At 43.6% G+C, this 27746-nt stretch overlaps 2 protein-coding genes across 6 annotated transcripts; one reads left to right on the top strand and one right to left on the bottom strand.

The window, feature by feature from the left end:
* Positions 1–147: 147 nt before the first annotated feature.
* LOC101478182 (antiviral innate immune response effector IFIT1) lies at positions 148–25885 on the top strand. Of its 5 annotated transcripts, none has more exons than XM_076881022.1 (11): positions 148–258; positions 537–717; positions 14854–15030; positions 15813–16002; positions 16076–16267; positions 16448–16675; positions 22760–22901; positions 22974–23097; positions 23179–23323; positions 24723–24770; positions 25180–25885. In XM_076881022.1, the coding sequence occupies exons 2-11, from the start codon at positions 614–616 to the stop codon at positions 25390–25392; spliced, it is 1563 nt and encodes a 520-aa protein (XP_076737137.1). In that variant the 5' UTR covers positions 148–258; positions 537–613; the 3' UTR covers positions 25393–25885. The 5 variants fall into 5 exon arrangements, with proteins under 5 accessions (XP_076737137.1, XP_076737136.1, XP_076737138.1 ...); XM_076881021.1 differs by having other exon boundaries at positions 22971–23097; XM_076881023.1 differs by lacking the exon at positions 24723–24770 and having other exon boundaries at positions 22971–23097.
* On the bottom strand, positions 4539–7748 carry LOC143415671 (uncharacterized). Its single transcript, XM_076881028.1, has 2 exons — positions 7393–7748; positions 4539–6503 (listed from the first exon to the last, which is right to left on the bottom strand). Exons 1-2 carry the CDS (start codon positions 7650–7652, stop codon positions 6233–6235), a joined length of 531 nt encoding a protein of 176 aa, XP_076737143.1. The 5' UTR covers positions 7653–7748; the 3' UTR covers positions 4539–6232.
* Positions 25886–27746: the final 1861 nt, after the last annotated feature.

Below are 27746 nucleotides of genomic sequence, written 5' to 3'. Positions count from 1 at the left end.
GGCGTGTCCAGCGGGGTGGCCCCAACCAGACTGGCCACCCCAGGTGCCACCCCAAAGGCAAAACAATAAAATTCAATCAAATATCAAATGTCCGATTATGTTTTCACGGTGACGCTCAGATATCCGAGTGTAAGTGAATGCAGCATCGGCTTCCGCGCTATGTGCATCACGTTAGCAAAGGTAGGAGAGCCAAGCACGAAAGATGGCACTGCAGGAAACAATTTTTCGGTGAAAGAAAATGACAGAATAAATGTCCCGGTAAGTAATATCAAGTTTGTTGAGTTTAGTAAACTTCGGTGAAATTAGAATACCAAGGAAAAAAATAACACTTAAAGAATTATTGCAGCCGTGGAATATTTCAGACAGTATGCTACTGAGGGCAGCTAACATAAGAGTTATGAGTTATAAGATATAATCTAAGTCGTAACATTGCTGTATGGAGCTGCAAATTTGGTTGCAGGTTAACATAGCTGGACTGGCCATCGGGCATACCGGGCATATCCCCGGTGACTTATTTTTTATTTTTTTTTGTAAAGGCATGAACAATGAGAGGTGGTGGATTGGCCAGATGCAGGTCGATGTGTAGAAATAACTCCGTTGTTTGGTGGTGGCTATGACGGGGCTTCCACAGAGGCAACAGGTGGATGAGGGAAGGGGAGGCAGGAGGAGAGACCCGAGGCAGCCGCCAGTCCGAGTGTCAGGTGAACTGAACTTCAGGTAAGAAGTTATGACCTGCAGTCTATCTGGGTCAGATATAAACCAAGTTTAGGTGGAGTTTATTTTCATGTTGCTGACTTTTTACTGTCAGTTGCAATAACTCGTACTGCGTTCTAGCCAGTTTGACGGAGTTTTTATACAGCTGGGTGGGTGCTATGATGTTACTGATAGTGAACTTTATTTTATTCATAAGGTTAGTAGAGTTGCCAACGGCTCCTTAAAAAAATGGAATGGTCCCTCATTCAGAGAAAATATTACACGTTTCGTATTGAGCTGAGAAGAGACGCAGTTTGTCCCGGACTTTAGCTAGAATGGAAAAAGACACAAAGCTGGAGTTATTCTGTCTTTACGCTGCACAGCTGCCTCTTCTCTCATTCTCTCCCCCCTCCCTCTCCTGTTGCTACTTCAATCATGAAACTGATCAATGATCAGCTGATCGGCTTTTCTCTCTTGTTTGTTTATCGCCCACTTTGTGCCAGAAAGAGGAAACCAGCAGATGTCGCGCTAAACAACAGCAGCACGTTTAAGCTTGATCAGCTGTTGTTAGAATTTATTTAATATTAATTTCTAGTATCAGCTGATGTTTGCTGGAGCCACAGCTGTAAAGCTGCTGGTCATGATGTCTGTTTAGATATGTGGTGAGAGGGAAACATGAAGATGAAACCAGGAGATGTCCTTACTGAACCATCAGAGCTGAACAGGTGATGGAGAAACAGGTTTACCTTTTAGGTGACATGAATGAGTTGAAGTTATCAACTGTTTCTGAGAGACAAATAACCCCAGGATCCTTTTTTATGTAGCTGACAGCTGGTAACTGTGCAGGGGCGGGTCTAGGAAAGTTTTGCCAGGGGGCAGGTAGGGCATTAACAGGGAAAGGCACAAAGAAATACTTTTCTTTCTTATTCTCATTTAAAATACCTAGCTTTTATTAAATAATTATCTAAATCTTACAACCAAAGTTTTTATCTGACGTAAAATGTATAGAAATCATACATATACCAACAAGACTGTACATCACTGTCACAACAGGGTTTGTTTTCATTCAAAGGCTTTATGGCTTTAATACCTGGTGGGCCGGTCTGTAGTCAAAATGCCCGATTTTCTGTCCCAGTCCAGCCCTGCAGGTTATACTGGCAGTGTCACCATGCCAGCTGACTGTATTTCATCATCAGCCAGTGTTGTTCTTCATACATCAATATTACCAAAGTTTACCATAAGGCAGCATAGAAAGTATTTACTTGCTTTCAGGTTTTATTCAAATGTTAGTCTTTTCAGTTGTTTCCCCACTTTTTTCCTGTTTCAAAATCAAACACCAGTTTGTGAGAAGATTATCTTCTTTTTTTAACAGGCAGATAAAGTTTTACATTGGAACTGGCTAATTTGTCAATTGTTTGTTACAAATGTTCGTATTTTAATATTCAAAAATGTTTTTGCCCAAAACATATGTGCACTACATGTCAGTAAAAATACTATGCAAATATTGATGTCCTTGAATGCTGAGTAAACACTGACAAAGCACTGATTGTATCTCTTGTACTTTATCAACGCAGTATCTAAAAACTTTGCACCGTAGTGGTTAAAATCTCATTCTAATAAGAGTTAAAAGTGCATTTAGTTATTAGGTTTATAGGCTTATTGAATTATGGTTAATGGTTGGTAGAATTTTTTTTAACATTATCTGCCAATTACATCTGCCACCCTTCTCCAAATCTGTGCCCCTACCTGGCCCCCCCAACAAAAATTTTCTAGACACGCCACTGAGTACACACCGATGAAGAAACGATTATGCGCCGACTGATCGGTCACTGAGTGGTCGTTCAGTGAGAAACGCTGACCTCAGATCAATCATTTACAGATCAATGGCTGATCAGTGATCTTTGGAGACGCTCTCAGCTGAGATGCAGAAACGAAACCTAACGTCCCCTTGTGGTGCCTTCATGTACCTCTCATATAAAACAGAAAGCCCAGCCTTCTCGTCAGAAAGCTTTCCTCCTTTCTGAAATATGCGCCTTCCGTCTCCTAACATAGTTTATATTTATGGCCATTAAGTTCTCGAGAGGACAGGAGAGGATGAGCGATCTGAGCCATCAGCCTTTTACCTGTTTTCAGCGAGGCCCTGAAGGCACCACGAGAAGTGTGTGTGGTTTGTGTGACAAAGGTGAGAGCTTCACAGATCGGTCCACGAACTCTTCGTGTTCAGTCATCAGTTTGCTGTGTCTAAGGAGGAGGAGGTCTCTGTGTGCTCCAACATGAGGTCAGTTTGTCAAACCTCTGATCAATAATCGATCATTTATCACACATTACACATTTATCACCTGATGGACTTTAAATGCAGCAGTAGTTTAGCTTACCTGGCGCTCAGGTGCACGCAGAGAGATACAAAGTAACACAGTCTGTCTACCTGTGCATGTAACAGGGGACTGATATCAGAGGAAGAGGAGAAAGTGGACATTAACAAATTATAAACCTTGTATGTGAAAATAATAACTGGCGCTGCAGTAATCAATTATTTTATTAGTCAAATATTCTATCAGTTATTTAATTGATAAATCAAATAAGAAATACTTTTGTCTTATTAATGAGTAATAATAAATATTTAAACGAGAAAAACAAAAATGTGTTTTTATGATGAGCTGCTCGTTGGTTTGAAATGTTAATGTTTGATTAACGGATACTGGATATGACATCACTGTTTTTACAGCCACAATAATATGGTCTGTTATCACACACACACACACACACACACACACACACACACACACACACACACACACACACACACACAGAGAGAGACATTCACATTATATGTGTTTAAAGATAATGTTCTGATCATTATTGAGCATATTTAACTATCCAGTAAATTCACACATGAATCAGAATTTTATTGTTGTTCAAAAGTACAATGACGAGTTAGAGACGCCCATCGTTATCTTCTCAAACTCAGACAATAAAAAATGGTAAATGGCCTGTATTTGTATAGCGCTTTTCTAGTCCCTAAGGACCCCAAAGCGCTTTACACTACATTCAGTCATTCACACACTGGCGATGGCAAGCGACGTTGTAGCCACAGCCACCCTGGGGCGCACTGACAGAGGCGAGGCTGCTGGACACTGGCGCCACCGGGCCCTCTGACCACCACCAGTAGGCAAACATGGGGTTAGTATCTTGCCCAAGGATATTTGGCATGCAGCCAGGAAGCAGCCTGGGATCGAACCACCGACCTTCTGATTAGTGGCTGCTCTGCACCTGCTCTGCCACCTGAGCTACAGCCACCCCATAAAAAAGGTTGATGATTGATCATTTATGTCTACACACACAAAATCTAAACATTAGAATAAACATTCTCACTACTCAGACTACATGTCTCTGCTAATCTATTGATCAGACTTATATCTTTATCTTTTATTAATATTAAATTTGATCTACTTACCTCTTCTGGTTTACCACTCTGACCATCAACACATTGTTAACACATAAGGCTGAGTGTCAAGCTCAGCTGTGATGGAGCAGTCAGGGGGATTTCAGCTATTCTTTCTCCCCGTTACATAACACACAAGAATGTATTCATAGCCAGCTTTACGGTGTGTTCACACCGAACGCGATGGACGCGAATAGAGCGTCAGGTTTACATGTAAAGTCAATGGAAAGGCGCGATGACGCGCGATTGCGGGTCCCGCGAAAATTCGGAAGCAGATTTGCGTCGCGAAAACGCCAAAACGCGTGAAACGCGCGTCAGTGTAGCGCGTCTGGCGCGTTTGACTCGCGAATAAAACCACGCGCGTGAGTTTTTGTGTTGCATTTTGTGCATACGCGCGTTTCGCGTCTACCGCTCGAGTTGGAAAAATCTGAACTCCAGCGTCAAATCGCGCCGCGACAACCAATCAGGAGCCTGGTGACGTGGCTGTTACCTAGGTCAAAGGGGCAGATCCAGCCAAAGCCTTTCATACTTCAATGGAGGGGAAGGCTAATCAATGCGGTAGCAAACAACTCGGAGCTGTACAACACCAGCTGCTTTCAGTACCGAGACAGGAATAAAAAGGACCGAGCTTGGAGGAAGATATGTGAAGAGATCGGGCAACCTGGTAAGTTCATTCATTTCTCTTTTGAAAGTTTTCACTGACCCGGGAAGCCGCACAAAAGCTAGCAAGCCACCGCTATTTTCCCACTGACGTACAAATACCGTTCTGCTTTTATGCATGTTGTCATTTAGGAATATATTTTATTGTTTATTAATAAACAGCACACAGTGGTCCCGCTGTTCATCCGTCACTGCTTTGCTTTTTCGCTGATTTTTTATTGCACAGTACAGCATTGCATTCTGCAGCCTGATTGACAAATCTCCTGCGCTTGCCAAATTTATCACGTTTGGTTTTGATAACCATCGCGTCCAATAGAAAAAACAGCACAAAAACACCCATAACTATGAGCCTCATTCGGAAATAGACACCTGCACCGTGAGGGAAAAAGGCGCACGAAAGTGGCGGGCAGATGAAGACAAACCGCGGCATAATAATACTTTTACGTTTTGCAATCTACAAAGGTTTGCACTTTGAGAATCAATTGTGAGAACTGTGACCAGGGGCTAGTTATTCTGAGAACCCCTGCTGCAATAAATGAGGGACCACTGTCTACTCTACGATTATTATATCCAACCTGTTAACATTTAATACTGTATTGATAGAACCAACTGATTCTGCAGCAGAGCATCCCCAGTCCCTGAGCTCCTGCTGCTGCACCCACAGATATGTACAGCAAGCACTGATACCTTTTTAGTCGGTGGGATTCCCTTTTACTAAATATCTACAACCAATCTGATTATATCCTGTTATTGTTTTTTTTTTTTTTTTCAATGTTGAAATTAAAATCTAGTAGCAGCCTTCTCATTTCTTTGTGTTTTGTGCTGTTTTACAGGCCCACAGAGGAGGACGGCTCCGAGGCAGATGAGGGACGGGTCCCAGGACGGTCCATCGGCGGTGGAGCTGGCCATCCTGGAGTCCCTGAAGAGGCCACACCAGTCTCCAATGGAGCATTTCCTCCTCAGCCTTGTTCCTGCTCTGGAGAGCAGCTGGTCCTTTTTATTCCTGTCTCTCTGTAAATTCTTATATTTTATATATTTATGTTTAATGTTTTTCTGTTTGAGACTTTTAATATTATTTCAAATAAATGTTTATAATGACTAATGTCTCAGTTCTACTACACAGCAAATGTTGGCACACAACTTGACACATGTAGAATTTATTTCATATTATACTAATGACAAAATATACTGATACAGTGGGATGCAGAAGTTTGGGCAACCTTGTTAATAGACATTATTTTCCTGTATAAATCGTTGGTTGTTACAATAAAAAATGTCAGTTAAATATCATACAGGAGACACACACAGTGATATTTGAGAAGTGAAAAGAAGTTTACTGGATTTACAGAAAGTGTGCAATAATTGTTTAAACAAAATCAAGCAGGTGCATAAATTTGGGCACCACAAAAAAGAAATGAAATGAATATTTAGTGTATATCAATGTGTGTGTCTCCTATATGATATATGGGGTGCCTTTGTCTGGAAGTGCTTCCCATCCAGAGCTGCACAGCACAGAGGAAAGTTCCAGCGCTCCTGGAATCCCTCTGTGATGGACCGCCAGTCTCCAGGTGAAGGCACAGCCATGAAGTCGTCCACTAGACAGTCCCAGATGGACGTCGCTGCCTGGGGGGTGATCTGGCTCACCGTGGACACACCGACTCTGAAACTGAACGCGATGGTCCTGAAGGAGTCCCCGGTGACAAGGAACCTGGACAAAATTGTTCAAAATCAGTATTATGTGTACTGCAGTTACAAAATACATTATTCAAATTCCAAAATACTTTTGTGATGTCAGATATAAATCACAAAACTTAAATCTTACATAAAACATTTTGTAATTATAAGGATAATTACAAAATGTATATTAGATAATATCTAAAACAGTTGTGTTTTGTTTTAACTTTAACATATCATAATTTGATTGGTAGCAACTTTCACAACTACAGTGAGCCAATCACTCATAATTCCTAAACATGTCAATCAGGTAGGAATGAAGTAAGACATTAATAGAAATAAAGAGTTGTGTGTTGACATGTAGCCCTTTCCTTGCTTAAATCATTAATATTTTTGAAAAATTAATCTGTGATAAGACAGCTTATCAAGATAGAACCATGTAACTAGAGATGAACCAAACTGTTCACAGTTTTATCTAACTCTGTTTTAATAAAGGCTGTGACCCCTGCTATAGAGTCTGACAGCTGCAGGGATTATATACAAATATTCAACTATCCCAGAATTAAACCAGGTCTAAATAAAAAGGAGTGAGTATCACTACAAAGGTTAACTCAGTGGTCCTAATGCTACAGTTTGATATCAGCAAACACCGAGCGCATACATTGATGTGACACCACAGCCATGCTATCATTGCAAACACTGATAACAGCATAAATCGAATTAAATCGGGGCTTGATGAGAGCTTCTGAGTATCACTAGAAATATTATAAACAGTCGTCTCTGTACCACAGTTTGCTTTCAGTAAACACCGACAGCATTCACTGTTAGCATAGCACATCCATGTTAGCAGTGTATAACTGGATGGATTAGCATATTAGCACAGATATCAATAAAGGACTACCGTATTAAATAGTTTTACTAACCTCAGGCAGACAGACAGGCGCTCTGCAGGTGGGATTGAGCGTCTGTAGTTGGTGTCTAGGCGGGCGATGCTGGGACCGACGAGGGAAAGCAGGTCCTCAAACTGGCCGACGGTGATAGCGCTGGAATCGGCTGTCATCCAGGCGCAGCTCCTGGAGCAAGTGGTGAAACTCACCAAACTGCTCATGCCTCTGGAGGACCTGATGGACCCAGGTACGGCGAGGACGTCTTTTACGCTGCTGCTCTGCTCTCCACAGTACATAGAGAAGGGAGACTCTCTCTTCAAGCGCTAGCTCGATAGCTGCCATCTTGCAAAGATACCGGTCTGGCACAACTCCCTCCCACATTCCTCCCACATTTCCGGTGGGAGGAATGTGGATTTTTCTTGGACACGCGTTGAGACGCGAATGTGCACGCGTCAAATTAGGGGCGTTTGGGGCGTTTTATTCGCGTCCATCGCGTTCGGTGTGAACACACCGTTACAGAGATGCCAGAAGATGCCAGATGCCTTTCACTTCATGAGGCTCTCAAAGTTGTTAATTAGAACATTTTCAAAGTCTCTGCACATTGGGCAAAAGAAACCTTAATCATATTTAGAGTCTTTTCTCTGCCTAATTAGCCAAATTTCTTTTATTCTGCTCAACTAAAGAAGTGGACGGTACACTTCTGAGATGGGTGAGGTGACTTTTTGTTTGTGTTACATGGTCTCATTGGTCCATTCAGTCCCAGCTGTCACTTGTCCCTTCTTACTTGTCACAGGTTGCACTAACACTTTAACCTCAGGACTCTCACCCTTCAGTTCTTGTGCAGTCAACCTTTTATTTGTTGTTTCACAATCATGCATAGAATCATGCAAAGATAAAAGATGGTGCCGGTCACGACTGCTCCGACCACTTTTTCTTTGTCTTTGTTTTTTAAGTTAGTTTTCAGCGTTTCTAAATCGGCAAAATCATCTCCATTGGGTACATTAGGTATGACAGTGACACTCTTGTTTCTATTGGTATACAATGTACTCACAATTCGAAGTTTTTAACTCCGGACCCGAGCTGGCCGAGTGAGATCTTGAGGGAGAACAAAGGGAAGCGGCGGCGGCGGCCTAGAGGGAAGCGAGCCGGCGTCAGGAACAGGCTGAGAGCTTGTGCACACCGCACACCTCTGCCTAGCATCCTGCTCGCCAACGTCCAGTCACTGGAGAACAAGCTTGACGACCTCAGGGCCAGGGTAAAGTTCCAGAGAGACATTCGGGACTGCAATCTCCTCTGCTTCACCGAGACATGGCTGAGCCCAGCGGTGCCGGACCACGCCATCCAGCCGGCCGAGTTCTTCTCGGTTCACCGCATGGACAGGACACGGGACTCGGGGAAGTCAAGGAGAGGCGGCGTGTGTTTAATGGTGAACAACAACTGGTGCAACAGTGCGAACGTTGTTCCTCTCACACGCTCCTGCACACCAAATCTGGAACTACTGTCCATCATGTGTCGTCCTTTTTATCTACCTCGGGAATTTACATCGGTCATTATAAGTGCCGTTTATATTCCACCACAAGCGGACACGGTCACCGCCTTATGCGAGCTGCATGAGGCACTCACACAGCACCAGACACAACACCGGGACGCGGCGCTTATTGTGACGGGGGACTTTAATAGCGCCAACCTCAAACGCGCAGCGCCGAACTTTTATCAACACATCACCTGCCCCACCAGAGGTGAAAGGACACTGGACCACTGCTACACTACGGTCAAGGACGGCTACAAGGCACAATCCCGCCCTCCGTTTGGCAAATCTGATCACGCCGCCATCTTCCTCATGCCAAAATGCAAACAAAGGCTGAAACAGGAAGTTCCGGTTCAGAGGAAGGTCGCGCGCTGGACGGATCAATCGGTGGCCGCGTTACAGGACGCACTCGATGACGCAGACTGGGGCATGTTCAGGAACAGCTCCGATGATGATGTCAACGTGTTTACGGAAGCGGTTGTGGGATTCATCGGGAAACTAGCGGATGATACCGTGGAGACAAAGACTATCACAACGTTTCCCAACCAGAAGCCGTGGGTGGATAAAACCATCCGCGAAGCTCTGAGATCCCGCACCGCTGCCTACAACACGGGACTCACGACGGGGGACATGGACCCGTACAAAGCCGCGTCATATAACGTGCGGAGGGCGGTGAAAGAGGCAAAGCAGCGCTACGGGAGGAAACTAGAGTCACAACTCCAACAGAGTGACTCTAGGAGCCTGTGGCGGGGACTAAGGACAATAACGGACTATAAAGCACCAACAACCGGTATGACGAACGCGGCCGTGACTCTGGCAGACGAGCTGAACACTTTCTATGCTCGCTTCGAGGCTGCAGCTAAGGACTCCAACAATGCTAGTGCTAGCGGCGCTAACGGCTGCAGACAGGAAGATACTGCCAGCACCGGAAACGTGCTCGTCATCTCCGAGCATGAAGTAAGGAGAGCCTTCAAGAGAGTGAACACCAGGAAAGCAACAGGACCAGACGGCATCCCAGGTCGTATCCTAAGAGACTGCGCATACCAGCTAGCTCCTGTGTTCACGGAGATATTCAACATCTCTTTATCTCAGTCGGTGATCCCCACATGCTTCAAAGAGTCCATCATTGTTCCTGTCCCGAAGAAACCCCACCCTGCTTCTCTCAATGACTATCGCCCTGTAGCCCTCACCTCAGTAGTGATGAAGTGCTTTGAACGCCTGGTCAGAGACTTCATCATTTCTTCACTACCAGACACACTGGACCCACTACAGTTCGCTTACCGTCCAAATCGTTCCACAGACGATGCCATCTCTCATCTCCTCCACACATCACTCACTCACTTGGACGCTAGAAGGGGGAATTATGTTAAAATGCTCTTCTTTTTTTTTTTTTTTTTTTTTTTTTTTTTTTTTTTTTTTTTTTTTTTTTTTTTTTAAATGACATCAGAAACAGCAGTATGCGACATTACGTGATGGCAGAGCTTCAGTTCATCCTTTGTCATTTTTTTTTTTTTTTTTTTTTTAATAAATAGGACAGGGGGAATGAATGAGAGAGAGAGGGGGAGAGAAAGAAAGAAAACCCAAGGGGAGAAGAGACGGTGAGAAGGGGGGGGAAGAGAGACAAAAAAAAAAAAAAAAACTCCTGGGTCACCTGTATGGAGAAAAAACAAACAAACAAACAAACAAACAAACAGAGGAGACAGCAAACAACAAAGAGCAACATAATAATAGAGAAAACAAAGCACCATCACAATAAACTAGCTAGTCATAGATATCAGTATTTACTAAGTAATAAACGATATTGTGCAGCACGCAAGATAGACAGCGCACAGTGTGCTTTGAGGCAGCAGCCAAGAAAGCTTTAGTCCGCGTCTGTGAATACCCATGTGTGCATACCTGTGTGGATCAGCATGCTTGCATTCCAAAGGTTTCTCCATGTAATGATCTGCTAGGGAGTGTGGGGGGGCCACAGCCCCATCCTCCAGGGTGTGAAGCGGGTATGGAGGAGATCAAAACTCCAGACATCCAGAGGCCCCCAGAACACAAGAGACCATGGAAGACCAACAGAGGGGCAGCCGCGCCACTGTTCCAGTAAGAGCTGAGGAGAGTCCCAGATGAGGGCTCACTCAGCAGCCGCGGAGCAGAAGCCAGGGGGGGTTGCAGTGACGCGCCCGTGAGCTCCGCCGGCCCCCAGCTGCGCCTGAGTGACCGAGCCCTAGGCCGAGAGGCCGGGGGCACCCCACCTCCAAAGGGGCCCGAGCGAGCCCCAGGCCCCAGGCCCCGACAAGCGGCCGCCAAGGAGTGAGCCGGTGTGTACCCGGACGCCCACCCCCAGACACAAAGAACCACCAACACACCGACACCTGAGGGAGTCCGCCACCGGCAGGGGAAGTGGTGGTGGGTGGAGATAGGCCTCCAAACCTTGGAGGGCCTGAGGTGTCCCCAGAGAGGTGGCGTCTGATACCCAACCTGACATATAGACACAGACATACAGGCACACACAGACACAAACATCCATTCCCACCCTCATGCTCTCATATGCACTCACTCCACACTCAACCAACGTGGAGACAGACATAAAGAGACGCTGTACACACAATCACACTCCCCAAGCGTACTCTACAAACCGGGTCTAGGTACCCTTGCCCCTGGAGGGGGGAATTGCACCCAGACCCAGGTGGTGTTACCCTTTTCCCTGCGGTGGGGAGAGGCAGACCACCCCGACTCCGCAGCAGCAGGGAGGCCCCACACCCCAGACCGCAGTCGGACGGCCAACTCCTCCTACTAGCCCCCCCGCTCCAGCAGGCCGCAGAGAATGGGGGTGGGAGAAGACTCCAAACCTCCCTCCACCCGCTCATTGTAGTGTTGATGCATATGTGTTCTAAGGTGCAATTAAAACCCAGGAGGGCATGGAGCTACCTGCCAAGGAGCAGCAGGTAAGCGCATGGTCCCTCCTGCTAGCCCTCAATGACTAAGTGTATTTAAAATTGAGAGGTGGGCAACGACGTCAGGGGTGAGGTATACACCCTGATGGTGATTTGGACTCCGTGATTGTGCCCACCCCCAAGATCCTATATGTATGTGTAATGAGAGTGTGAATAATGTGAATGTCTAAGTTGTGGGATAAAATTGAGGCAGAGGCAGCCAGAAGGGGACAGGGGGGGGGGTAGCCTCCTCTGCACCCTGGTGACATACCCCCACTCCAAGGCCCTGCATGTGTGGGTGGTTGTGGAGGAGCGGGAAGAGGGAGGCAGCTGGAGATGGGGAGGGAAGGAAGGGAGGGGCAGGTAACCCCTCCCTGGGGCCAGCTCCCCCGCTGACCCCAGTAGGCACTCCCACCCTCCGCGACCCGCCAGGGAAGGGGGGCCCAGGCCCATCAGACCGGGGCCCAGTGCAGTAGCGCCCCCCGGCTCCACAGAGCCCTGGACAGTCCACCCAACCCCACCACAGAGAAAACTGCACCCACCCCACCAACCACACATCTTCCAGACTACATAAGACGGTAAACGCCCAGGCTGAGATCTTCCTCCACCTCTCCTGTATCTCCCCCTCCTGCAGAGAGTTCCTGAGAGAAGAAAGCTCCTGCCAGATGTGACCATCCCCCCCACCAGTTGAAGAGCCCCCCAGGCGGCTCGATGCACCGGCGGCACCCTGCTCCAGGGCCGGGCCCCCATGCACCCACCCGCCCACAACCCCGGCAACACACCAACCAGGACCCGAGCCCCCGAGGCCCGGCCCGGGCCCCCGCCCAGAGACGGAGCACCCCCAGAACCTCACGCCCATCCCGGATGCTCTTCATAGACTACAGCTCTGCATTTAACACCATAATTCCCTCCACACTCACCACCAAGCTGGAGCATCTGGGACTCAGCTCATCTATGTGTCAGTGGATCTCCAACTTCCTAACTGGCAGACCACAGGCAGTAAGGATGGGTGGACATATCTCAGCCTCCACCACTCTCAGCACTGGAGCCCCCCCAGGGGTGTGTTCTGAGCCCCCTGCTGTACTCTTTGTACACATATGACTGTGTGGCCACTACCAGCTCCACCACCATCATCAAGTTTGCTGACGACACCGTCGTGGTGGGCCTGATCTCTGATAACAACGAGACAGCCTACCTGAAGGAGATTAGGAATCTGGAGAACTGGTGCCAGAGGAACAACCTCCTTCTAAACGTCAGTAAGACAAAGGAGCTGATAGTGGACTTCAGCACTAAGCAGGAGAGGAACTACCAGACCCCTGTCATCAACGAGTGCCCAGTGGAGAGAGTGGACAGCTTCAAATACCTCGGAGTTCACATCACGCAGGACCTGTCATGGTCCTGTCACATCAACACCGTGGTGAAAAAGGCCCGTCAGCGTCTCTACCACCTCAGACGCTTGAGAGACTTCCAACTGCCCTCCAAGGTGCTCAGGAACTTTTACTCGTGCACCATAGAGAGCATCCTGACGGGAAACATCTTAACCTGGTTCGGGAACAGCACCATGCAGGACAGACGAGCTCTACAGAGGGTTGTGCGGTCAGCTGAGCGCACCATCCACTCCGAGCTCCCTGACCTGCACTCAATCTACAGCAGGCGGTGCTGGACCAAGGCCAGGAAGATCGTGAAGGACCTCAGCCATCCCAACAACGACTGTTCTCTCTGTTGAGGTCAGGAAAGCGATTCCGCTCCCTGAAGACCAACACAGAGAGACTGAGGAGGAGCTTCTTCCCGCAGGCGATACGGTCTCTCAATCACACCACACAGTACTGACCCACACATACAGTTCTTACACACACTGGACATTCTGGACTTTGTTTTCACTTCATCACTTAAATCACTTTAAGCATATTTGCACTGCACAAGACATAATGTGGATTGCACAACACTGGTCACTACATTCTTCATTTCCGGTTAATACTTGTACAGCTGCTGTTATTGTGTATATATTTATTTATATTTATATTTCTTCATACATTCTTATATAGTTCTATATTGTGTATTTTGTTGTACAGTTATTTTATTTTCAACTTTAATTTATATATTTTATCTTATTCCTTCCTAGTTAAATTTACCCTTTTTAATTTTTCATATTTATTTCCTATCTTATTCATAGCCTTTTCCTTTTTGTTTTCTTTAGGTCACGAGCAGTTGTCCAAACATTTCACTACATATCGTACTGTGTATGACTGTGTACGTGACAAATAAAATTTGAATTTGATTTGATTTGATTTGATTTGTACAGTGACTGAACAGTGTCAAGCAAACAATCTCAGTTCCTGGAGAGCAATGCATGGCACTGCACTGAGGAGTGCACAGAGTGCTGCACACTTAGTGCTGCTTGGAATGCACTTCATTCATTCTACTACTGATCCAGCCTAAACCTCCCATCCTTGAGTATCAAAATCCACACAATTTAGCCCTGATTGCTCACAACTACCTGATTGCTCACAACTTGAGTCCGCGTTCATGCTTGCCTTCTTCAGTGCTCACCTCTTCAACAATATTAATTCCAGATCATGAACACTGGTAACTGATGCATCTTACATCAATAACTAGACATTTTAACACTGGCATGTGATCAAATGAATTGAACAAAAACAAATCGTGTGGTCTCATATCCAAAAATATTTAACAGAACAATATCAAAAATATTCCACAAGTACTAAGTATAGTACTTAGCTGTCCCCCTGTGTTTGTGTCTCACTCCACATCTAAGGTTTCTTCTGGTTCCTCAGTGTGAGATTCAAACCACAGGTCTACTTCACATCACTGATTTCATTGGTTGATCACACAAACTGAATTTTTGTCAAGGAGAGGAGCTGGGAGGTGTGGGTGAACTGTCATGAGAGTTTCTGAGTGAGGATGTTTGATCATGTGCTGGTTGTAGTGTGTCAGAGCACTGAGTGAGCCTCGGTTCAGCCAGTCCTGGTTTGATGCTCTCCCTCTGATGCTCCTCACAGCGTTTTCTTTGTGACTCTCTTACAGTGAAGATAGCAGCGCTCTGCTCAGCAGGCTGCAACAGTTGCAGTGTCACTTCACCTGGGATCTGAAGCTGGACGTGGACCTGGAAACCCTGAGCACTCGACTACAGATCGACATAGATTTTCATCGGAGTCAGTGTGAGGGAGAGAGTTGCACCTACAGCCTCTTGGCTTATGTCAGGTACAGTTTCTGTAGCTGTCTGATGAAAGAAAAGCTAAAGTGGATTTATTCTGCTCATTCAAATCTCAACACTTTTATTTCTGGGACTCTGCTACAGAAGAGAAGAGCTAACATTAGCCAGAAGAAAGACAGTTTTTCTCACTGAAGTCCGTCTGACCAAAGAGAAATTTGACTGTCAAAGGAAACAGTGGTCGCATCAGCAGGATTTATATTTGAATGATAGAGAGATAGTTTTGTTTTCAGGATCAGATCCAACCCTGAGCTGTGTTTCTTCTGCTAATGTTACCTATCAGCAGTGCTCCTGCTGCTAACACAGATGAATTTTATTTTATTTAATAACATAACATATTGTCTGGAGTAGATATCGTTCGCTGATTTTCAACTCACTCAGTTAATATTATAAATAAACAATCACCAGATTTATGCAGTTTAGCAAAGCTACAGCTAGAAGAAAAACGTCAGCTTGCTTTAAGTTTACCTCATTATTTCAACCTTAATACAAACATGTAATATGAAGAGAAACATTATTTGAGTATTGGAATAGAGTTTCTGATTCTTTACAAAGCTGGTACTATCTTGATATAATCTGCCTCCTAAAGCTTGTTTTGACTCTTGTTTTTTCTGGTGGAAATGCAGTAATTATCTAACCCTGGAGTCATGAACCTCAGATAAAAGCCTTAATGAATCATCAACAAGTGTTAGTTGAACTCTCAGGTCAGTTTCTTGTCAGGTGTTGTAAACACCAGATGTGGAACAGCTGTTGATGACCTGTTGGTCCTCAGGTATCTTCAGGATCAACGAGAGGAAGCGCTGTCACTTTTAAACCAATCAGAGAAGACCATCAGGGAGAGTTACGGTGATGAGAGTGAGAAGCGGCTGATTGTGACATATGGAGACATGGCCTGGCTGAAATATCACGACGGAGACTTTGCACAGTCACAAAGCTACTGTCAGAGAGTCGAGGACATACTGGTATGTAAACCAATCAGATCAAACATGATGATCACTGCTGTTGAACATCTGACGCTTCCTTCTCCCTGTGCAGGTGAAGTATCCCACTGGTTCATCAGGAAGTCTCCTCCCAGAGGTGTATGGCGCTCAAGCCTGGACCTATTTCAAGGTGTCATGGTCTTCTCTCTCCAAAGCCATCGACTGTTTTCATAAAGCACTTGAGGTACAGCGTCATGACACCGAGTGGAACGCCGGCTATGCCATCACTCTCTTTTGCAGAGAACAGGTCAGTTTTATGATAAGAATGAAGAGTATTAACTTATATGGATATTCCTCTATAAAGCACCAAATGATGAGAGTAAACCTTATGGCTCCTCCAGTGTCAGTATGATTCTTAGAAGTTTCACTGGCTAATTCTTTTATTCAAGCGAAATAAACTGCAGACTAACCAGTTTCTCATCTGCAGTGGTTTTTAGGAAATAAACAGGAAGATGAGGAATCCCAGGCCACCAAACAGCTTCGCTTTGCATTGGAGATCAACCCAAATAACGCTGTTCTGCAGTGCATGCTGGCCTTGAAGCTGACGGCTTATAAGAAATACGAAGAGGCTGATGGTTTGGTGAAGAAAGCACTAGAAAATGATCCCGATAACCCTCATGTCATCCGGCACTCGGGAAATTACTTACATAATCGGGTAAGTCTGCAACCTTATGAATGCTATTTCTTCCTACTGGGTCTTTGGCTTAGTAACAACAGATCAAAGCAAAAGTGAAGAAATCCATCTGTAGAGACTCCTTGGTTTCATTTTTCATTTTCTTCATAGAAAATATTGTAACAATATTTACAGTATATCAAGGTACCTGCAGTGTTATACTTAGAAATTCATTCAATGTTAACAACCTGGTGACAGTGGGGAGAGGAGAACGCCAACAGACTCCAACTCAAGGAGAATGGCTGCCTGTCCTGAGGGTAAAGGTACCAGATAATTGAAGTCCAAGATTGTAGTCTGGAAATCTATCTGGAACCGTCCTTTGTGCCATTAGCTTCTGTTTTTACATGTAAAAAACAGAGTAACTGAAGGCACATGACCCAGTACTGTGACAGTAGTAAATAAACAAGCTTTCATTGTAGCTGCTCTCTCTGGTAGAACAACAAAACAAGCTGTTACCACAGCAGGGCCCGTTCTTCGTACCTCGCTAAGTAAGTTAGCTGGATTTGATTGTTGACGATTTCGCGTGATCCTGGATCGTTCGGTTCCCCGAAGCTCATCCGGGACTTGCTGCCATAGCAACAGAGCCGTAAGCGTAAACCTGCTCGGGAGCAGGTTTACTTTATGTAAACAGGATTAGATCGCGGCCACGCAGGTATGTCCGCTTCATTTATACGAAAGCAACAGCGATATTCCAACACTGTTTCACCATAAATAAATATTATCAATGTAACTAAAGATAATGCAGCACTTGATCCTTTTATTGATTTCACACAGATACATACAGGTCATTTCCTGAAAAAGGGAAATGTACTATTAACATTCTATTACATGTATGTGATTATTACGGATGTAAGTCATATTTCAGAGTAGCAATTGCAAATTACTTTGTGTAATCAAGATGAGAGACCACGGCTATAAAAGCGAAGGTGGATTTGGGAAGCCTGTCGCAGCCATGTCCTGTCCGTATACGCGAGCAACCCATTGCGGAAGGTGCAAGATTGATAAGGAGAGTCCTCAGAATTCAGCGTATATTGCGGGATAGACAGGATCCTTTAGCTCAGCGCGACAGTGTGCTCATAGAGAGATATCGATATTCCCGTGAGGGTATTATTCACTTAACCAACTTGTTGACGAGGGGGTGCAGGACCACCACCTGTCTTTTGTTGCTCTGCCCTTTTCTTGGTTGCTGTTATGAACAAACAAACAGATTATTCCAGGGTCTCTTTCCAAGAGACTAAAAGCAATATAAGTGATAAATATTACCATTCTGTAGAATATTCTTATATTTCACTTTTACTTGTTCCCATGTTCTAGTGGATCTAGTGGGTGTTGTGGCTCTAATGTGAAAGGGGATATAATATAACATAATATAATATAATGTAATATAATATTGGATAATATAGTGTAATATAATAAACTTACCCTGCCGCCTACTGGTGTTGGCCAGAGGGGCCGATGGCGCGATATGGCAGCCTGGCTTCTGTCAGTCTGTCCCAGGGCAGCTGTGGCTACACCCGTAGCTGCCTCCACCAGTGTGTGAATGTGAGAGTGACTGAATAGTGGCATTGTCATGCGCTTTGGGTGCCTTGAAAAGCGCTATATAAATCCACTCCATTATTATTGTTATATTTAAATTACTTACGAGTTTAATTTGTCAGCAACTTTCTGCCAGCCCCTCTCTCCTTGCTTTTGCAGCCTTTGCAGTGTTCCCTTGCGTTCTGATTAAACTCTGAAACTCCTGAAATCCCTCACTCAAGAGTTCTTGCTCTGCTGCCAAAAAATACCGAGCCGAGCGCGCTCCTTCGACATTTTCGCCGACCAATCAGAGGGTTGCCGATCAATGTTTCTACTATCGATGCGTAGCCCCTGTTAAGCCACCCAGTGATCTCACATTACTTCATCCAGCTGTACTAATCGTCAACAGCAGGTGTGTTCGGAGAACCGGATTAGCGAGCTCACGGTTAACGCGATGATTTGGTCTTGGATGTGTCATTTGATCTTGGATGTAGTAAGCAACGTACGAAGAACGGGCCCCTGCAGGAGACATGTTGAGTACATTTCAGATTTGTTCTGTAAACACTGTGTGTAAGAATACCTGCCTTTGCTTCAAGAACAGCAAAAATGGAAAATGAAAAGAGAAGTTTGAATCCATGAGTTAATTTTCTAGTACTGGAATCTGCTGCTCCTATTGGCTCTCGGTTGTTGAGTGGGATACGTGAGTGGTCTTGTATAGTCTTTGTTCGTTGTAATACACAGTACAATCAGACAGAAAGACCTATGACAAAACTTTACTTTCCAGCAATCACATTACGTTAACATTTAGATTTCTGTACTGCTCAGCCTGATTTTCACTGCACATTGGACCTAGTTACCTTGTCTCTAAATCTCACTCCTTGACACTGCTTTCAGTTTGTTGACTTTCACACCTGGTTCTTTGAGGTGTGCTGCTTGCATTTGTAAGATTTTGCTGTGAACAGACAACATGCAGTGAAAGGAGCTCCCCACGCAGGTGAAGCAAGCCTTCCTTAAGACAGTGCTGGAAATTAATCGTACCCACTCAAAAAAATGACACTTTGGGCACAATTTAGATATTGTCACTTACGGGTATACTCACTTTTGTTTCCAACGGTTTAAACATTAATGTCTGTGTGTTGAGTAATTTAGAGTGGAAATCTAATTTATGTTGTTATTAGAGGTGGGACTCGATTAAGAAAATTAATATAATTAATTTGAGGCTTTGTAATTAATTAATTGTGATTAATCACATTTAATCGCACAAGAAAACACACCTTATTCAACCTTGCAACAATTCAACAATATTCAACCTTGCTTTTCCTTCTAGTTAACATTTCACTTGTGATTTTACATTATGTACTTTTATGTTTTATATGTATCTGCTGCTTTTCCTATGCATCAGTGACAGCGATCTGTTTGGTCCTATTTCTATTTACCTCTTTTTTATTCTCTGTGTTTACTTGTTAAGCACATTGGTATACCCCTGGTTTTTAGGTTTGCTTTATAAATAAAGTTTATTATTATTATAAGAAAATTTCCCCCAAAGTGCAACAGTATTTTTTAATTTATAGGGTTTTAGTGAGCGATAAAATCAAATAATAGACATGGACATGAATATTGTAAACTCAAACTCTTAATAACTCTTTTAATTTATGGGGGGGAAAGCATTTAAACTACATTTCAGTTCAAAACAGAGAAGCAAAAATAATACCCCTGGCCAAAATTGGTCAGACTTAAAAATAAAGTGCCATTTTAAGAACTTTAAGCACATTTTCAAAATGGTATTGTCTTTAAATAATAATACAATAAATTCAACATATTTATGATATCATCTTCTTAAAAAATAAGGCAGAAACATAGAAGGCAGAAATCCAAGAAGGCCTATGACTCAATGCCCCACACCTGGATTGCCTGGAACTATACAAGATCAATAGGACCCTTAGAGCTTTCATCAGGAACTCAATGGGAATGTGCCAAACAACACTAGAGGCCAACCTCAAGCCTATAAAACAAGTCACCATCAAGTGCGGGATCTACCAAGGAGATGCTCTGTCCCCACTACTGTTCTGCATAGGCCTGAACCCCTTCAGTGAGATCATTGACTACTGAATTGAGCAATTGTCAGTCACCTCCTGTACATGGATGCCAAGAGTGAACAAGACATTAAATTAACTGATCCACACCACCAGGATATACTGCAATGACATCGGGATGACATCAGCTGCAACCAACCAGTACCTGGAGAGGGTCAGGCAAGTCCTGAGGAGTCAGCTGAACGGTAAGAACAATGTCTGGGATATGAACACCTACAGCCTGCCTGTGATCAGGTACCCTGCTGGCATAATAAGCTGGCCAAATATGGAGATAGAAGCCACTGACATCAAGACAAGGAAGCTCCTGACCATGCATGAAGGGTTTCACCCCAAGTCCAGCACCCTGAGGCTAAACGCTAAGCTGAAGGGAGGCCGGGAACTGGTGAGTGTCAGCACCACAGTCCAGGATGAGACAACGAACATCTATGAAAACATTGTGAAGATGGCCCCAACTGACCACGTGCTCAGTGAATACCTCAGGCATGTGGGTTTTTTTGGTATGGTGAATGTGTTCAAGGTAGACACACGTAATTAATAGGGGTGCAACGATACACAAAATTCACGGTTCGGTTCGGTTCGATACTTTGGTGTCACGGTTCGATATTTTTTCGATACAAAAAAAATGTTCATGCCTTTTTAATTTGTCATTTATTAAGATTATAAATATATATTTTAACTCAAAAGTACAGTTTTTAAATTTAACCCTAACCCTTGTGCGTGTTTTTTATTTTGACAGCGAATGCGCACCTGTGGACCACTTATGTGCAGCCCTGGTTATTTAGCTCATCATATTGCAGCCACAGAAATTATTTTGTCCATGAAACCATAAAGCTGCACTTTCTTTTTGCCTTATAGTCTGATTTGTCATAACTTCTCCGTTTTGTGGTAAGCTTTTCTTTGGCTGTCACTTCTTCACCCTGACCTGTCTTATTTGGCTCAGCAGAACTGAAATGCTTTTACACACTCACTCACATAAGCTCAGCGATTCTCTGCGCGATCAACCTCTCACATGTTTAAGCTTGCTGCGGGAGATTTCACTTGTCATGTTTGCATAGTAAGCTAACGATTAATAAGACGATGTCAGAGGAATTGGTGCACAAATTATCATCACTCACAGATCAGTGCTGTCGCTCTCTATACACAGTTCGCATGATTGCAAAGTGAAAGCAAATTCAAACGCGATTTCAATATGTCACATATTGACAGTGGCTCACCGATGCCAATGACATAATTACCCAGCTACATTTCTGAAAGAATGCAAAAGCATTGACATATATTTTTCCTTCCTACAATAGCCCGACGGGCAGGGAAGAGATAGATTTTGGTAGCCTGACTGAAAAAAATCGCTAGCCCCGGGACGTCGGGCTAGCGATATTGCGAGCCCTGTATCTGATTGAGGAATCACTCATCTTTGGAAAAGAGAGTTTATTACAGAGAAATGTCTCTTTCCAAAATAAAAGCTATACTATCCGCTTCTTCTGGGCTATATTCTCAGCAGCATATTAAACATATAAGGAGAATCACGTGCTAACAGCTGTCTAAATGACTCGGCTAAAGTTAGTAGCATGCTTGCTTGTTTTTGTCTTTGCACTAGGATGATGTCGGTGTAAATGTGCAGTCATATTCGTTGTGTTCCCACTAGTGCTTTCAGGTTAATCTCGTTGAAATGACCTTAACGCCACAACACGGCAAATCTCCGTTAACGAGCTACCGCCGATCACCCCGTGCATGGGGCTAGACGGCCAACACGTTAACGAGCTAACTGCGCTAACACACTAGTTCCCACCCATGTAATTGAGCATTGCATGGCACATCCAACATACTGTTTTACTTTAGTCCATGACTCGCTTACCTTCAGGGTCATACGTCACATGAAAACCAAAATAATTCCAAACGCCAGATCTGAATGAGGGTGGGGGAGGTCCATGTTGTAAGGAGAGCTTAACTTCTGTCTCGCTAGCTTGCCCTGCACTCTTGCTTCTGACTATGCTGTCTGTGTTGAGCGCTCAGTGGATCTGCGCTCGACAGTGCAGCCTAGGCGGAGTAGTCAAATGCAGATTCACTGAGCGCTCCACACAGACAGCATCGTCAGAAGGAAAGTTGATAAAATAAATTACAAATGTTGTATTGTTCGATACATATGCGTACCGAACCGAAAGCACTGTATCGAACGGTTCAATATCGATACGAATATCGTTGCACCCCTAGTAATTAATGCCAGGTGTTGTTGTTTGGAAGGAAGCAAACAGTTTGTGATCGCTACGCTGTTAAATGGCTTTGGAATAACAATTCTAAAAAACAAGATAGGTACGGCTGGAGTTATTGGACTGTAGCAAGTTTCATAAGTTCGTTCATACCAGTCACCCCGCCAACAGACACCTCAGTGGCTTCAAGCGTGGGTGTAGCCTCTCTCTCTACATATATTTGTATCTGATTAGTGTTTTTAAATCTGTTCCAGAATCGACTGGATGAGGCTATTGATGTGCTTAAGCGAGGCCTGAGAAGGGGCGATCAATTACCTTCCTTCACCTGCCAGCTGGCTATGTGCTACAAGCAGAAGAAAATTGCTGAACAGCGCCGCGGGCCCTTCAGCAACAGAGGTACACAGAAATATACAACATGTTATCCTTTAATCAACACAACTCAAATCATCCTTTAATGCTCCACAGAAGAGGTGCGTAAGTGGAGGCGTTGCTGTATTAGTCACCTTGAAGACGCTGTGGAGATGAAACCATCCTTTGTCCGGGCGTGGGCTGAACTGGCACTGTTGTACGCAGAGGAAGGGGATTTGAGCAGGTGCTTGTCTAAACAAAGCTGCACGATTTCCTCCTTTCTTTCCTCTGGGTGTAAATTCCTAAACATCTCGTTGTTTCTCAGGGCTGAGGAGACTTTGAAGCACTGCTTGGAGAAGTTACCAGAGTTGAAGGAGAAAAGAGTTTGTCAGACTATCCATCAGTACTACGGTGACTTTCATCATTATCACACAAAAAATGAGGCTCAAGCCATCGCTCACTATACCAAGGTAAGTTTCTAGGTGCCAGACTCTGATTGGTCCTCACTGACAAAAAAGTGACGGTGACAGGCAGCTGATTCATCAGAGGGCAAATTACACCAAGGTGAGGCAGCTGCATGTACAGTGTTAGACATGCAGCTGCCTCTTAATATTCCACGGTTCAACTATGGATGGACGGATCTAAAATACAGTATTGGTATCAGTGCGATGCTGATGCTGACCTAAATTACTGGGCCGGATATTGGGTAGAAATTAAAAATGTATCCCGATCCATCAAATATCACAAAAGCACCTCACAAAACTTGCGACATGGTGTAACCCAGGTGGTCCCCTTATCATGTTGGAGCAGTTTGCGTCACGTGATAGAGTGACTGTTGTGTACAAGACCTGTCGGCGGTCTGGAGTCACTTCACACTGAAAGCATTTGGAGCCTCGTTACGTGCTGACAAACCAGCATTTCATCTCCAAGCAAGCTATCCCAGAAAAATAAAGCAAGTGTGTAAGTTCATCTCTGAATGTTTGTAAAGCATTCCCACGTTAAGCTTAACAACCGATATATGAAGCTGGGACATCTGTCATTGCTAAGTCTGACCGTACAATGGATAGACTCGAGTTTTACTTTGAAAAGAACTGTGTTGCAGGCTAAACAGTTCTGTGGTTCGAAAGAAAAACAACAACAACAACAAAACAATGAAAACACTTTTTTCATACGTGTTAAGTTTTGTATAGAAATTACACAAAATTCAATCTCAGGTTAAATGTGACAGAAACTGTCAGGATGGATGTGTATTTATGTTCAGCTTTAAGTACAAAAGCGTCCATTCTACATACTGTTTTTTTTTAAGTTGTTGAATTATTTTGTGCTGATATTGCGCTTCTTTTTTTTTCAGAACCAAAGAGTAGTTGAAATCTACATAAAATTGCATTTTAAATTACTTTTCAATATTACTTTAAATACTTTAAAGTTCTGCTAAAGGTTTAAGTAAAAAGCTCAGTATTGCTGATCTGAAGTATTTTGGGTGCAGTGTTTTTTGCATCCAAATACAATATAATAGCTTTAGTGTTTTGGCTTTTTAAACATGAGTATGAACTTATACAAAATGCAGCAAATATTAAAAAAACAAACAATTTTATTGATTTTAAAATAGACAATATCGGATTCATATCGGTTTCAGCAGATTTTCAAATTTATATCGGTATCGGACTTAAAACAAGAGGTATCGTGCCATCATCATCTCTAGTTTCAACCCAAGAAGAACAATGAAAGAAGAAAAACTAACAGGCCTTGTTTGGAGGGTGGAGGTGTCGGGGCAGTAATGTGAAACATGTTACCGCTCACATCCACCACATGAACTTAGTATGGATGGATTTATCTTCACCATAGTCTTCTGCTGTTTTCTCTCTGCAGGGGCTGCTGATACCACTGAAAAAATATGAGTGGAGACAGTGTGCTCAGGTGAGCACTAGAGACATAACAAAGATTCTGTGTTATATACACTCAGTGTTCTTACCAAACTTATGGGTTGAGCATAACCTCATATCAAACATCCCTTGATTTAAATGATTTGTTCAATACCACCTACTTGTGCACCTGAGGACTGTTTTCAACTTCAACTTGAAAACTACTGGTGACTGTCAGTGGTTCTGTCTTTCACTAGGTCATGTGAGGAGATGTGGCATCCATCCCACATTGGATGATGCACCTGTCATTTCTAAAAATCCTTTAAAACGTTGTTTTTTCAAAAGAAAAGAAGCATAATGACTGTAATGTTTTCTCACACTGAAAACGCTACGTCCAGATGAACAGAATCAACTTCTTTGGAACATAAATTAATCTTTCATTGTTCCTCTATTTTTTCCTGCAGAAACTGAAGCAGATCGCTAAGAGACGTCGGTCAAGGAATCCAGGTGATGGTGAAGCTCTCGCTCTGCTGGGTCAGGTGGCCAGAGCTGAGGGTGACAGCAAGGAAGCTGCTGCGTTTTATGAAGAAGCTCTGACCTATGACAAGGACAATGAAGAGTACCTGTCTGCTCTGTGTGAGCTGCGCCTGGAGCTGCAGGGATCATCCTCTGATTAATCACCATCACTGCAAATAACTAATTCTTAAAATCTTATATCAAGCCAAAAATAATGTGTTATCTTGTTTGTAGAGTGATACACTCAGAGAGAGCAGGATGCAATTAATCTTTTACAACATTTATTTTATCTCTTAGTTTCTTAGTTAGTTCATCTTCTTTTGCAGTTTCATGTGATCAATGCTCAAATAAAGGTTGTTGTATATGTGCTTTAATTCATGTAGTGTAAAGGCTTTGTCTTGGTTTAATATAAGAAAATCCTTCAAGTAACATTCTTGCTCAGTTGCTCTTGTTTTAAGATATTTTCCCTTAAAGTGAGAAAGAAGTAGAAACATTTTGAGTTTATTTGACATAATAAAGTACTTGGATCAAGTGTTTCAACACTCATTTCAATTGATTTCTCACTTCATTAAATACAAGAGGTTGGAAGTAATGATGTACAAATACTTAGTGTCACAGTGTTTATGCATATTAAACATGATGTGTGTACTTCCATTCTCTGTCTCACAGTTTTCCTCCTACTGATTAAAAAATGGTAGTAATCTGTATTTTCACATGGGGCAACTTTGATGTGTTTATATGATCACAGAACAAAACATTTCTGGGGGGATGATGTGTGGAGCAGTAAAGTTGTGGATTCTCCGGTGATTTTACAAATTTAACCTGTCAGTATAACAGACAGTGAGTTGTCTGTATGAACCTTATAACTGATGTTAGATTTAAATAATTTAAAATAAAGTTCATGATAGCTGTTGGGAGAAAACTCTGCAAAAAACCCAGGAGAAATAAAGACACAATGAGACAAAGTTACTTTCTTTGCTAAACGTGTACACGGGTGAGCTGCTGCTGAGAACAACCCACGCCATGCACAGTGGCTTGGCATTTTTTATAGGCACAGAGCACAGAGACAGTGAGAACAGGATAAGAAAATAATAAACAGATAAAACAATCTGAAACAATATGTCCTTGCTGGGAAAGTCTGAAAGACACTTCTAAACTACTTATCTGAACACAGCTTGTACATTTAAAAGAAGGTAAAGTTACATAGAATCATTTTTCCTCTAACATATTCCCTCCTGTTTTAACTTATTTTAAATGTTTACAACAGTTGTCTGAAAAGGTCATTGATTAAGTATGTTTAGCAATTTTTTAATTTTTAAATTGTGAACATAGCAAAAATGTAAATCATGTGGTAAACGATAAAAGAAAATAAAACAATAAAAGAATAAAAGAACAAATGAAAATACAGTAAAAAGAAAGAATAAAAGTAATAATAAAGAAAAATAATAAAACTAAAACTACAAAAAATAAAAGAATAAAAACCTTATGTTGTACCTGCATAACCTACTAATGCGTTAATCAGTGCATGATCACTTGACAAGTCACTTTTAATCACCACGTCATTTATTAGCAGCTATTACAAGTTCTCCTCTAACAGAATTGCAACGGGATGCTGTTCTTCTTGAGGCACGACAACATAAGTCGTCATTGTAGTTGTTATCATCTTTGAAATCATTACTCTTAGACATGGCACCACACACAACACTAGTATGAGCAGTGCTACCATGATGAAACCTAGAAAGACAAACGGCTTTGCTGCAGCAGCCAACCACGAGCCGCCAAATAGCCAGTCCAGCCAGCCTAGTGGTGTAGCTGCTCCAGATGTGTGGTCAGTGACATATTTCTGCAGAACGGTCAAATTCTGCAAAGCTTCGTAAATGTCTCCTCCAGCTTCGTATCCTTCAGGGATAAACGTGCAACATGTCTCCCCGATCAGCTTGCAAACTCCTCCTTGTTATGCTGCTAGCAGATCTAGAGTCAGTCTGTTCTTCAGCACCATCGTTCTGATGGCCTTCCGCTCCTCTGCTAAGGCGGTTCCCAGGGTCTTTGTCAATGTTGATGTGTCATAGCAGAGCATATCGGTTGATCTCCACATGTTCCCGCACCTCGGCAACTCCAATGCCGGGGATCAAGCTCTGTAAGAATTTCACTCCTCCCCAGATGCGAAACTCTGGTTCCTTTACTGCTTGGTGCCGTCCGTGCACAACCTGTCTGGTATTGAGTCTTTGTTTTTAGTGGCATTCGGTAACTGTAGTTAGAGCGACAGTTGATGCTCATCAGCGTCGTGTTTTTGGCACAGGTTGTGTTGGTTGAACAGGCCATACACTTCCTCTCATTCCTCGGTGGGCAGAAAGTGTATATGTATCTACATAGGTGAGTAGGCAGCTCCCCCACTGCCCGCGATCCATTGTTCATCACACATACTGGCAGTTGCGCTGCGTTCAGTTTGTTTAGTAGAATTACATCAGGCAGTGGGTCTGAGACTTGGGGCCAGGTCAGTAGGTTGATCTGTCCG

This window comes from Maylandia zebra, unplaced genomic scaffold (assembly GCF_041146795.1).
Source record: "Maylandia zebra isolate NMK-2024a unplaced genomic scaffold, Mzebra_GT3a scaffold02, whole genome shotgun sequence".
NCBI classification, from domain to species: Eukaryota; Metazoa; Chordata; class Actinopteri; order Cichliformes; family Cichlidae; genus Maylandia; species Maylandia zebra.
The sequence above is the reverse complement of the archived record's forward strand: the minus strand, read 5'-3'. Positions and strand labels throughout refer to the sequence as shown.